The 13,785-nt window shown below is 46.3% G+C and overlaps 2 protein-coding genes across 2 annotated transcripts in view; one reads left to right on the forward strand and one right to left on the reverse strand.

Annotated features, from left to right (window-relative positions):
* Positions 1–10,131, reverse strand: part of OSBPL10 (oxysterol binding protein like 10) — a 327,444-nt gene extending 317,313 nt beyond the window's left edge. Inside the window, exon 1 of the mRNA XM_047769412.1 lies at positions 9,851–10,131. Coding sequence (XP_047625368.1) covers positions 9,851–10,131 — 281 coding nt within the window. The remainder of the gene's footprint in view (positions 1–9,850) is intronic.
* LOC125110389 (translation initiation factor IF-2-like) overlaps positions 1–12,420 on the forward strand; it is a 34,568-nt gene extending 22,148 nt beyond the window's left edge. Inside the window, exons 2-3 of the mRNA XM_047751710.1 lie at positions 9,801–11,149; positions 11,968–12,420. Of these exons, the coding sequence (XP_047607666.1) occupies positions 9,801–11,025 (1,225 nt within the window). The 3' untranslated portion in view covers positions 11,026–11,149; positions 11,968–12,420. The remainder of the gene's footprint in view (positions 1–9,800; positions 11,150–11,967) is intronic.
* The last annotated feature ends 1,365 nt before the right edge of the window (positions 12,421–13,785 follow it).

Consider the following 13,785-nt stretch of genomic DNA (forward strand, 5'->3'; position numbering starts at 1 on the left):
CAGAACACCTAAGACCTGTGCATTACACTGTATGTTCTTTCTTTCTTTCTTTCTTTTTTTTTTTTTTTTTTTTTTTGGCCACTCCAGGAGCTCACAGAAGTTCTGGACCAGGGATTGAACCTACACCACAGCAGCGACCCGAGCCGTAGCAGTGACAGTATCAGATGTTTAACCCACTGTGCCAACAGGGAATTCCTTTTTAAATTTTTTTTCTGTATGTTAATTATACCTTTAAAGAGAAGAAAAGAAAAAAAAAAAAAAAGAGAAGACCTCAGACTAATAGGTCATTCTGATGATAAAACGGAAAATACAGATTATTACACATATCCTTCCAAACTCGACGGTATTTAAAGAAACCCCAAAGAAACTCTGATTTACCTGTTAAAGGAAACTAGGTTTACTCCCAGGCATTTGAAATAATTTCCCTCACAATATTACCTACCTAACATTTGCCCAAGGGGTCTGTCTAGCAGAGATGAATGAGGCCACCAATCCTTCCTAATAAGCTCACTTACAGTCATGACAGCAACCTGTGTCCTTCCAGGGAAGAGATGGCTGTCACCATGGCAACCCATGGAAGGCAGGAAAGGTGGATGGGGAAGGATCAGAACCACCTTAGAAGTATGACTAGGAATGGCCTAGCCCCCACCCACAAGAAGTCCACATCCTAATCCCTGGAACCTGTGAATGTTACTTCACACAGCCAAGTTTTTAACACATGGCAGGTTAAATTAAGGATCCTGAGATGGAGTGATTACCCTGGATTATCTGAGTGGGCCCTACATGCAATCACAGGAGTCCTTCTAAGAGGGAACAAAAGGAGATCTGACACACACAGAAGAGAAGGCAAAGTAAAGGCAAAGGCAGAAACTGGAGTGATGCGGTTATAAGCCAAGGAATGCTGGCAGCCACCACCAGCTGGAAGAAGCAAGAAACAATTTCCCTTTAAGAGTATCCAGTGGGAGGAGTTCCCATTGTGGTGCAGTGGTTAATGAATCTGACTAGGAACCATGAGGTTGCGGGTTCGATCCCTGGCCTTGCTCAGTGGGTTAAGGGTCCGGCGTTGCCATGAGCTGTGGTGTAGGTCGCAGACACGGCTCAGATCCCGCGTTGCTGTGGCTCTGGTGTAGACCAGTGGCTACAGCTCCAATTCGACCCCTAGCCTGGGAACCTCCACATGCCACGTGAGCGGCCCTAGAAAAGGCAAAAAGACAAAAAAAAAAGAGTATCCAGCGGGAGTACAGTCCTACCAACACCTTGATTTCAACCCAGTAGAACTGATTTCAGACTTTTGGCCTCCAAGACTATGAGAAAAGAAATTTCTGGAGTTTCTCAGGGGCTAATGAACCCGACTAGTATCTGTGAGAATGCGGGTTCAATCCTTGGCCTCACTCAGCAGGTTAAGGATCTGGCATTGCCATGAGCTGTGGTGTAGGTCACAGACGTGGCTCAGATCTAGTGTTGCTGTGGCTGTGGTGTAGGCCGGCAGCTATAGTTCTGATTCGACCCCTAGCCTGGGAACCTCCATATGCCATGAATGTGGCCCCCCCAAAAAATATATATAATAAGGACAAGAAAAAGGGGGAAAAAAATTTCTGTTGTTTTAAGCTACCAAGGTTAAGGTTATTTTTTTTTTCTTCCTTTTTTGACCACATCAAGGCATATGGACTTCCCAGGCCAGGGATCAGATCCAAGCCACAGTTGCAACCTACACTGAAACTGCAGCAACACCAGATCCTTTAATCCACTCTACCAGGCCAAGGATTGAACCTACATGCTGGACACTGCAGAGATGCTGCCGACCCCATTGCACCACAGTGGGAACTCCTCAAGGTCATTTTTTATAACAGCCATAAAAAAACTAAGACAGACTAGAAGTCTTAAAGCCATATTAATTCCACCAGAAGTCCACATTCCCCCAATATCAACTCAAACGTCTAAGAAATTATTTAATTAACTTCAAAATAATAAAAGGGCTTTTCCTCTTAAAAGAAAACATCAGAGGAGTTCCCATCGTGGCTCAGTGGTTTACGAATCCGACTAGGAATGATGAGGTTGCGGGTTCAATACCTGGCCTTGCTCAGTGGGTTAAGGATCTGGTGTTGCCGTGAGCCGTGGTGCAGGTTGCAGATGCAGCTCGGATCCCACGTTGCTGTAGCTCTGGCATAGGCCAGTAGCTACAGCTCCAATTAGACCCCTAGCCTGGGAACCTCCATATGCTGCGGGAGTGGCCCAAGAAATGGCAAAAAGACCAAAAGAAAAAAAAGAAAGAAAGAAAAAGAAAACATCAGAGAACATCTCATTGCTATAAGGTAGGCAAAGATTTCCTAAACAGTACTTAAAAAGAACCAAACACAATGGAAAAACACTGAAAATGTGAGCGCATTAAAATGAAGTTGTGCTTAGTAAGACACTACTAAGAGAGGAATTGGCAAACCACAGACTGAAAGAAGAGATCTGCTTTCTCTATATACACAGTGCCTGTGGGCATGTACGCACAAACCCATCAATCAACTTGTATCCAGAATACACAAGGAACTTTCAGAAGCCAAGACGAGAAAGGCAGATACCCCAATTTGTAAACAGACAAAGGACTTAAATAGCACCTTCCAAAATATGACATCCAAATGGCCGATAGATACATGAAAAGACGTTAAACTTCATTAGTCATCAGGGAAAGGCAAATCAAAGCCACAATGAGATACTGCCACACGTGCTAATTAGACCAGATTGGCTAAAACAGAAACAACTGACAATGTCAAGTGTGGATGAGCCTGTGGAGCACCTAGAACTCTCATACATTTCTGGTGGAGTATTAACAGATACAAGCACTCTGGAAAACTCTCTGGCAGTATCTAATAAGGGGGACATTTGCAGAAACTCCACTCCTAGGTTTCCACCCACAGAAAGGCATTTATTTGTTTCCCAAAACTATTTGTACAGGTTAAAAACTAAGAACTCAAGTATCAATCTACAATAGATGTAGATATATTTAGGATATTCATATAATGCAATACCAAACAGTAGTGGAAACAAACAGACCACAACTATATACAGCAATGTGGATGCGCTCTTCAAACATAAAGTTCAGAGAAAAGAAGCCAGACACAAAAGGTCATATGAAATTCAAAAGGATGCCTAACTAGGAGTTCCTGTTGTGGCTCAGCAGTAATGAATCTGACCAGGGTCCATAAAGACACAGGTTTGATCCCTGGTCTTGCTCAGTGGGTTAAGGATCTGGCATTGCCGTAAGCTGTGGTGTAGGTCCAGTCACAGATGCAGCTCAGACCCTACAGGCTGGCAGTTGTAGCTCTGATTCCATCCCTAGCCTGGGAACTTCCATATGCCATGGGTGTGGCCCCTTTTAAAAAAAAAAAAAAAAAAAAAAAAGGATGCTTAATGAATCTAAGGTACTGAAAGTCAGAATAGCAGAGCCCTTGTCGGTGAAGGGGAATGACTATAGGTGATGGAGTCGGGGGAGGGCTGCTGTTTCTTGATCTGGGTGTGCTCTGTTTATGAAAATTCACTGACTTATGTATGCTTATGAGTTGTGTACTTTGCTGAATGCATTTTAGACTTCAAGTTTACCCTCAAAAACTCGGTTATTCAGAGATTCTGTGAAAAGGCATGAGCAGCTTTTCTTTCTTTTTTCTTTTTTTGGGGGCCACACTCAAGGCATGTAGAAGTTCCTGGGCCAGGGATCAAACCCACGCCACAGCAGCACCCCTAGCTGCTGCAGTGACAATGCCAGATCCTTAACCCACTGACTGCACCACAAGGGAACTCCCAGCTTTTCTTTTTTTCAATAATGTTTTCAAATTGCAAAATGGATGTGAGTTCACCTTTGGGGGAAAAAATAATGGAAAAAGGAAAAGAGAAGAAAATAAAAATCACCCCCAATCCCACCAACCAAGGAAAATCATGGTAACCATTTGGCATAAATCTCCTCAAATACATGTACATTTTATTTTTTGTTTTGTTTGTTTGTTTTTTGTCTTTTTGCCACATGTACATTTTAAAGAGGGGGAGAATGGATCACACAGAGAGAGATTAAAATATGGCAGATTATAACATACACAATATATTATATATATCATATATAATATGATATATATTATAATATGCCATTTTGTAGCCTAAGCAACCACCCCTTTATTATTATTGTCAAAGAAGCGATCTAGTGTCACTGAACAACGTGAATGCAGCCTCAGGACAGCCTGACAACCCAGACAGTAAGATATGCAAATCCTCCCCAACCACATGGAGGCAAGAACATTAAACTAGAGCAGTGATTTTCAACCCTGATATCACCAATTACCTCTAAAACTACTGGAATACTCAAAAGCCATTCACTCTGATTCAGTATGTTTTTTTTATTTTATTTATTTATTTTGCTTTTTTAGGGCCACACTCTCGGCATATGGAAGTTCCCAGGCTAGGGTCGAATCAGAGCTACAGCTGCCGGCCTACGCCACAGCCATAGCAACATGGTATCTGAGCCACATCTGCAACCTACACCACAGCTCATGGCAACACCAGATCTCTGACCTACTGAGCAAGGCCAGGGAACAAACCTGCATCCTCATGGATGCTAGTCTGATTAGTTTCTGCTGCACCACAATGGGAACTCCCTCAGTATGATTTTTAAAGTTAACATATGACCCTACTGACTTTTGTAAATGGTCCAGGTGGCCTCCAAATACGGAGAAATCATGGCTGGAAGATAGACACTGCCTTCTGAAAGTATGTTAATGCAGATGAAGTCAAAAGCAAGTCCTGGGGGAGTTCCCTTCATGGCTCAGGGGTTAACGAACTCGAACAGGATCCATGAGGATGCGGGTTCAATCCCTGGCCTCACTCAGTAGGTTAAGGATATGGGCGTTGCTGTGAGCTGTGGTGTAGGTAGAAGATGCAGCTCAGATCCCACATTTCAGCTCGGATCTGGCGTTGCTGTGGCTGTGGCATAGGCTGGCAGCTGTAGCTCCGATTTGACCCCTAGCCTGGGAACTTGCATATGCCACCTGTATGGCCCTAAAGAGCAAAAAAAAAAAAAAAAAAAAAAAAAAAAAAAAAGCAAGCACTGTACATCTGGTCCCTTAAAGGTCTACCCTGGGTGGGTTGTGGTGGATCTGAAGTCAGGATGGGCATGTCTTCTAACCCAAAAGACAAAGATTCATGGTTGCAGAGAGGAGGGCAAATAATAAGCATACTAACTCAAGGATGAGTTATGAGCGGGTAGAAAATGAAGAATTATAACAACAGTAGCAAACACTGGCCAAGAAAGAATTAAACTTTGATTTGATTGCTTCTGTCATTTATTCACTTGTTCATTCATTTGCTTGCTCATTCAGTAATACTTACTGAACCCTTATTATGTGCCAGACACTGTACTAGACACTAGGGATACAACAGTGAACAAGACATGCAAAAAGTATTCTCTGTCTTCGGGGAGCTAACACCTAGAAAGACAAAAGCTCCCAGAAATACAAAAGAGTAAACTACGGAGCATGTCAGCTCGTGGTAAATGTAAAGGAGAAAAAGCAAGGAAGGGAGAGGGAGACTAGAGGCTGGAGGAGGGAAAGAAGTCACTTTGCACAGAGATGGAAATGTCTGGTTCCAAGTTTTAAATGATCTCTCTCCCCTCAAAGAACTCATCATCTCTCCTCCAAAGACCTTTGAGATAATTATGTTAATGGGGTTCCAGAGTAATCACAGCATTCAAAAAATAGACCAAAAATTTCATGGATCAGAAAGGGTCCATTTAAAGAGGCAAATTGAAGATCCAATAATAGCTCCTACTTCCCAGAATCCTGCTCTTCTCAGTCCCTTCTACACTGATGTCTTCATGTAATCCTCACACTGAACTAATGAGAAGGGTTGGGGGAACACCATCTTCGACATTTAACAGACGGGAAAATGGAAGTCCAGGGCAATTCGGGCACTGGCCCAGGTGACAGGTGTGGTAAATACTGATGTCAGGAGTTGACCCAAAGTCTATGCTGCTCTAAATTCCAAATAAATGTCCACTGGTGGCCTGAGGTTTTCTTCTGCCAACACTCATCTTTATCCTACTCAAACATGCCTTCCAGTGTTTTACTGAATTCTTACAACTCCGCCAATAGCCTGAAAATGAATTACAGGCTGTTTCCATATTTGCAATGTTTCTTTTCTCCAAATATCAAAAACTGAATGGCAATGAAAATGCTCGAAGATTTAAATATCACTTCCTAGACCCAGTGAGAAATTATCTCCCCATGGAGTTCCTGCTGTAGTGCAGCAGAAACGAACCCAACCAGTATCCATGAGGACGAGAGATTGGTCCCTGGCCTTGCTCAGTGGGTTAAGGATCCAGCACTGTGGTGAGCTATGGCATAGGTCACAGATGCAGCTCAGATCTGGTGTTGCTGTGTAGGCCAGCAGCTGAAGCTCTGATTCAACCCCTAGCCTGGGAACCTCCATATGCCGCAGGTGCGGCCCTAAAAGGCAAGTGAAAGAAAGAAGGAAGGAAGGAAGGAAGGAGGGAAGGAAAAGGAAAGGAAAAGAAAGGAAGAAAAAGAAAGAAAGAAAAGAAATTATCTCCCCAAACACTTGTCGTTAAAAGCAACCCCAGGAGTTCTCCTGCACTCAGCGGGTTAAGGATCTGGCATGGTCAACACAACAGCTTGGGCCACTGCTGTGGTGTGGGTTTGATCACTGCCCCTGGTCACTTCCATTTTGATCACTTCCATATGCTACAGATGAAGCACCTCCTCCCCACCAAAAAAAGCAACACCAAAGCAGTCCATTTTGGCTTAAGACTAAAATTAGCCTTAGGGTAAATGAAAGTTCACAAGATCAAATCCTTACTAGGTCTACATCTCTCAAACTGAACACAGCCCAGATGGAACTCTTGGTTGCCCCCCATCCTACCCACAAAAATGTTCACTCCCTGTAACCCTCGTCTCCATAATGGATGCCTCAACTTCTCAGCCTCTCGGCCTACAAACTCAAGAGTTATCTTTGACCTTTTCTTTCTCTAATCTCCACACCCAATCCATCAGAAACATTTACCCTCCTCCCTCCAGATCTGACCTTTTTCCCTTTTCCCTAACGTCCAAGCTCCCAACATCTCTCGCCTGGACCAACATGCTGAGCTCTCTGTGCGTCTGGACCTGCTCCTCAAAAATCTCATCTTCACATAGTAACCAGAGTGAACTCTTGAAACAAAACAAACCATGTCACCTCCCTGCCTAAAATCCCTCTGCAAAACCAGAACACAGGAGTTTCCTGGTGGCCTAGCGAGATAAGGATTCCGCACTGTCACTGTTGTGGCATGGGTTCAATCCCTGGCCCAGGAACTTCCATACACTAGAGTAAAAACTGTTAGTGGATGACTGGTATGAAGTCCTGGTGAAGGATGTTATCCACAGTCTGGCCATGTAGGAACACTCAGCAAGGATTTCATTGCTGGAGATTTATTGTTAACTCCAGGCGATTTGAAAAGAACTGCACAGGGCCCCCAAATGCAGGAAGCTTGACTCAGCCCACCTACCTGCACCAAGGTATTTCCCTGGACTGAGGAGGTGGGGGGTCCTTGCACTTTCTTTCCGCCATGGTATGCAGAAGTTCCTGGGCCAGGAATTGAACCCATGCCAGAGCAATGACTATGAATCCTTAACCACTAAGCCACCAGGGTACTTTCCTTCCACTTTTTAAGCCTGTGACTCCTCCCCTACTTAATGAGAAGATGCCCATATGTTTTGAGCACTGGAGTAGCTCCAGAATAGATGGAACAGTGCCTGGCACATGGGGGGGGGGGGGCGCAATAAATTAATCTCTGAATAAGTGGGCAAATGAATATATTTTCAAAGTTTCCTTGTCCTCCTCCCTCTTCTCTGTCACTCATCCAGATCTCCCTTTATAATCCCCCTTCCTTGAGAAGGGAGAAGTGTGCCATCACAGCCATCAGAGATTTTCTTCAGATCATTCACTACTGGACCCTCGGCCACAGCTGGAAGAACATGGATGTGGGAAACAAACCCTGACACTGAGACATTTACCATTAGAGACAATGCTTTTGAAGTCAGTAATAGAGTTCAAAACCGGTATGTCTCCCGTGTTAAGAATAAACATTGGCAGCCAGCTATAAACCACAGCAAACAAACTCAATAAAGATGAAACCTCAGCAGTGTACACAGTACATTTAACCTGTGTAGGCTGCAATCACGTAGGTATTATTATTTTAAATTTTGCCTCCTCACAATCTGGCCTTCAACCTAAATAGCCTAGTGGATTTAATTATCCAAAAGCATGAGTTACTCCAATTTCTCCTAAATCCACTCCAAAAACAAATCCTTTAATATACATTGCAGGTAAAATACCATCCCCAAGTAAAATAACTGTAATCCAGGGTAAAAGCTCTGTTGGCCTCATAAACTTGGTGGGGGGTGGAGCATTAAAGGTGACTGTCCAACACACAAGCCAAATACTATCCCCAGCAAGGCACCTAGAGGTGCCATTAACAATGCAATTACCAGCAACTGAAATTAGATTCAGTCTTCTGTCTCTCTCCTCCTACAAACTCTACCTATTCTCCTACAGCTTTCAAGAATTGAAGGGAAAAAGAGAGAGGCAAGAGCAGACACTGGGGCTATTTTGAGAAATAAAAGGATTCCAAAGTTAAGGTGCAACTTCCATCAACACAGTAGCAGATCTCCAAGGAAACCCAGGTGAGTTGGAAAGTTCTCTGTAATAGCAACTCAGGTTCCATACTCAGGAAGTTGTCTTCCTCCTAGTGAGTTTCATGTAAATAGCTGCCTGCTGTTTCAACTGGAAATAATCTGAAACTTCCAAAGGATCTACAGGGAGAGACACCCAAGACTTTGACTAACCAGCAGAGAGAAGCAAGAGCTGCCAGGGTGGGGTTCAAATCTCTCAAGCATATATAAGAGCCTTAAGCATCCTACGATCCAAGGGCTATTAAGAGCTGGACACAAGACCTTATCAACAACCTCTCTAAAAAGCCTCATTCTCCTTGCATGGACAGTTGTAATGTTCTTTTTGAAAAACAAAGTAAAAAATGAAAACTGTAGTACCCCATCTGGTCCTTTTAAGTCTTCCCCACGAGCCTCACTATGGCAGTCCCCACATCACCGTGACCCCTTCCCGTGCCACCCATCCTTCCACGTGTCTGTAACTAGGCTTCTTAACCGTGAGGGTAGAGTGAACAGGAAACTCAAAACAACAACAACAACACCTAAAGGAGGAAAATAGTAATAACAAATAGTGAACTGCTCATTTCGAAAGGGGGGAAGGTGTTAAAGGAAACAAACACTAAACTTTCGATGCAGAGACTGGAGGTTCTCGGCCAGCAAGTGGGCAGGGGGCTAGCACGCGTGCAGACCGGAGCCAAAGATAAGTGGCTGGTTTCTGGTGGTGGTGATTTTAAACACCAAAGTTTTAAATGAACTATGTTATGGGAAGAATTGCTGTGATGGGACCACATGTATTAGCTTTTTCATCCAGGCATGAAGCACGCCCCCTCTGCCTCTCACACGCAGAGATTCTCCAGGGGTGGGGGAAACCGCTAGCAGGCAGGGCCCGGGGACCCGAGTTCTCGCCCGCCACTCTAGTTCCTGCAGGTGCCAGGGTTCTCGCTCCTTCCCCGTCACTACCATGCGGTTCCGGGGTGGGGTCTCTGCGCACCCTGTCTTGGGCAACCCATCCGGAGGGGAGCTAGGACGCGGAAAGAAACCCAGTGCCTAGGCGGCCCCGGCTTGCTGGCGACCCGATCGCGCGCGCACACACTTACACTCACACAGAGCAGCGCGCAGGGAGGGGCGCGCGGCGGCGCGGGCAGCGAGCGCGTTACCTGTTCTGCCAGCCCTGGAGGAGGTTGGTGTATTTGCTGAGCACGCCCTCGAGCGCTGGTTCCCTCCGCCGGCCGCCTCCCCCGCACGGACTAGCGGCCACCGAGCCTGGGCTGCTGCGGCTGCCCCCGCCGCCGAGCCCCGCTGCTGCCGACCGGCCGGAGACCCCCCGGCCCGCCAGGGAGCAGGACGGCGAGGAGCCCGCCGAGGTGGCGCGACTGCTGCTGCGGCTGCTGCTGTTGCTGCCCCCGCCGCCGTCTGCGCCCTGGGCTGCCCTCTCCATGGTCCGTGCGCGCCCGGGACGCGGGTGCCCGCCGCAGTGGCGGCCCCGGCACTGGGGCTCTTGGCGCGGCAGCAGCGGCGGCGGCGGCGACTAGAGCTGCGGACGCCCGGGCCGCTCGTGGCTGCTCCAAATCCCCGGGAAATGCCTGACTCATACAGGAGGAAGAGGAGGAGGAGGCAAAGGAGAGCTGGGAAGGAAGCCAACGGGGCTGGATGCAGCTGCGGCCGCCCCTCCTCCCGCCGCGGCCCCGGTCCCGGCCCCTCCCTCCGCACTAGTTTCCCGGGCAAGTTGGGAGCGGGTGACCGGCTCGGCGAGCCCTCCTCCGGTTCCTCCTTCTCTGCTTTCCAGTCCCCGCGGCCGCTCCCCGCGCCGAACGGCAGGGTGGGCACGCCCGGAATCCACACCCTGTCACCCCTTGCGCGCCTTCTGCCGCCCCCTCTCGGATGGGAAGGTGAGAAAGGGAATCTCCGCGCGTCACTCCCCACCCCCCACCCACCTCGCGACCTGGCTGGAGGGGCGGCCCCACCCACCCAGTCCACCCGGATATGGACCCCCCCGGCCTTACACCGGCTCACACGCACACTCCTCTGCCTTCCGCACCAAGCCTGGCCCGGACACACGTACGCGGTCACCTGGACATCAGCCTCACTGGCCGAGCCAAGAAACAGGGCAGAAAGGTCCTCTGTATTCTCCTACGTGTCCGAGAGGGGTGGGCAAGGCAGGACAGTATCACCGGTAAACTCTCCTGCGGTATTTTCACCCAGTGGAGTTATGACAAATACACAATGGACAAGCATGGGCCGGGACTGGACTGAGACTAAAGAACTCTGGGGATCCTGCAAGTGCCTCTTTAAATTGAACGTCGTCGTAGGCGCCGAACTTGCCTCCCTCTAACCCCTACTCTGAATAAACCTGGCAAATCCAGCCCTACTGGTGTTATTAGGACCAGGCACCTGGGAACCAGAGGCTCAGAAATGGATAAGACTGCACTGAAGACAAACTCTGCCCCCACCCCAAGGTACACTGAGCTGCAGTTGGGTTTCTAAATCTAAATTGAGTTGTTGCTCTTCGGCAGAAGTAGGTGGGTTGCACTCTCTCCACCCCAGTCATAGTTTCGGTGAATATAAATATCCAGTGCAATTTGAAAGTTTCTAAAATTACCTAGAAAAATAGTTGTGAGGATCTACCCCCCCAACACACACAGACATACACACATGAAAACAAAGATTGATAAGTGATCTTTGCCCATAAGGCAGATAAATAATTCAACAGTTAAAAAATTACTAAATGGAATAGAATCAGCTCTCCTGGGGACAGTTCCCCAAGCCTGACCCCTTTCCAGCTCCATATCTTTCCAGGAACCTTTCAAAGGTGGTTTAGCTCTAGAGATTTTCATGGACAAGCTTCTGGGGCTGAAGAAAGGTGGTTGTGCCCTGAATAAATGACTGTCCCAAGTTCCTACACAATGTAAAAGGAAAAAAAAAAAAAAAGGAAAAGTTCCCCCAAAGAGACTGCATGGCAGGAAGAACCGACTTTGAAGCCAGATAGAGCTGAGTTTGAATCTATGACCTTGACCAAGTTACCTCTTTTAGCCTTAGTTTTCTCACCTGCAAAATGGGACTAGTGATACTACTGGCCCTGATGAACTATGTGAGAATGTTTATTTGTTCAAAATAACTGCCTCTTCCTATGGGAGGAATATTCACCCTCCACATTAACCTCAGACTTGGCCATGGAATTCTTTTGGCCAGTGGACTGTCAACAGATGTAATAGATGCTGTGTCATAAGTCTAAGAGCCATCATGTGGTTCACCATCTTTGTCTTCCTTTTCCCAGGTGAGCAGCATGTCCCAGATCAAGGCTCTCCTAGAGTTTGAGTCCTGGAGAGAAAAGATGAGTAACAGCCACATGCACAGCCATTGAGGTTTTAGGAATCATTTTGTACCACAGCATAACTGTAAATGTCCATGAAACCCTTCATGGACATGAGGACTGGGAAGTGGGTGCGTGTTGAACCATAAATGTCTGTCACTCTATGTCCACACAACACCACTCATGGAGGACTGCCACTGGAGGATCTGGCTCAAGGAGGGGAGGGGCCCTCATCTTATTTCATATTATCAAACTTCTACCACCATTACTCCATCGTACCCAGCCAGCCTGTGACTGGATGAGCTGGCACAGCAACTTCTCATTTTGGACTAAAATGTAGAGACATTTCATGTGGAAAAAAGGGTACCCTCTTAAACTGTTGGTGGGAATGGATATTGGTGCAACCACTATGAAGAAAAGTATGGAGGTTCCTTAAAAAAACTAAATATAGAGTTACCATATTATCCAGCAGTCCCACTCCTGTGCCTGTATACAGAAAAAAACCGTAATTGGAAAAGACCCATGCACCCCAATGTTCACTGCATCACTGTTCACAATAGTCAAGACATGGAAGCAACCTAAATGTCCAACGACAGAGGAGTGGCTAAAGAAGATGTGGTACATATATAGAATGGAATATTACTCAGCCATTAAAAAAGAATGAAACAATGCCATTTGCAGCAACATGGATGGACCAAGAGATTATCATACTAAGTGAAGTAAATCAGAGAAAGACCAGTATCATATGAGATCACTTATATGTGGAATCCAATAAAAGATGATACAAAAGAATTTATTTATAAAACAAAAACTCACAGATTTCAAAATTAAACTTATGGCTACCAAAGGAGAAAGATGGGAGGAGGATCACTTAGGAGGTTGGGATTAACATATATACACTACTATGTCTAGGATAATCAACAAGGACTTACTATATAGCACAGGGAAATCTACTCAATATTCTTTAATAACCTATATAGGAAAATAATCTGAAAAAGAATGGATATATGCACATATATAACTGAATCACTGCTGTATGCCTAAAATTAACACTGTAACTCAAGTATATTCCAATAATTTTTTTTCTAATTGAGACCCGTGAGACAGTCCAATTGAAGAGGGGGAGAGTTCAGCTGAAAGGAATAGTCAAGGCCTTTGTCCTAGTCTGTTCAGGCAACTGTAACAGAATACCAGGATGGGAGCTTGTAAATGACAGAAATATATTTCTCGCAGTTCTGGAGGTCAGAAGTCCAAGATCACAGTGCCAGCATGGTTCTGTTCTGATGAGGGCCCTCTTCCAGCCTCAGATCTCTTATTGTGTCCTCACCTGGCGGAAGTGGCTCAGGAGCTCTGCAAAGTCTCTGTTATAAGAGTACTAATCCCTGGAACTCCTGCTGTGGTGCAGCAGTTTAAGGATCCAGCGTTGCCACAGCTGCAGCTCAGACTTGCTCTCTGGCCTGGAGAACTTCCATATGCTGCAGGCGTGCCCCCCCCCCAAAAAAGAGAGCACTAATCCCACCCTCATGAACTAAACACCTCCCAAAGACCCCACCTTCTGATACCATCACATTACACACTAGGGTTTCAACAGTTGGGGTGGCAAGGGGTGGAGGGACGGAAAAAAATATTCAGACCATAGCAGCTGGAGAACAAGCTGGCTGTGTGGAATCAGACGTGGGACGAAGTACATCAGTAGCAAGAGGTGCAAGAAGAAGATGTGCTGCAAGAAGAGGCAAGACCAGGTCAGAGAGGGGAACGCACACCATCCCTACTCTTTCCCTT

The sequence above is a fragment of the Phacochoerus africanus genome, chromosome 1, assembly GCF_016906955.1.
Source record: "Phacochoerus africanus isolate WHEZ1 chromosome 1, ROS_Pafr_v1, whole genome shotgun sequence".
Lineage (NCBI taxonomy): Eukaryota > Metazoa > Chordata > Mammalia > Artiodactyla > Suidae > Phacochoerus > Phacochoerus africanus.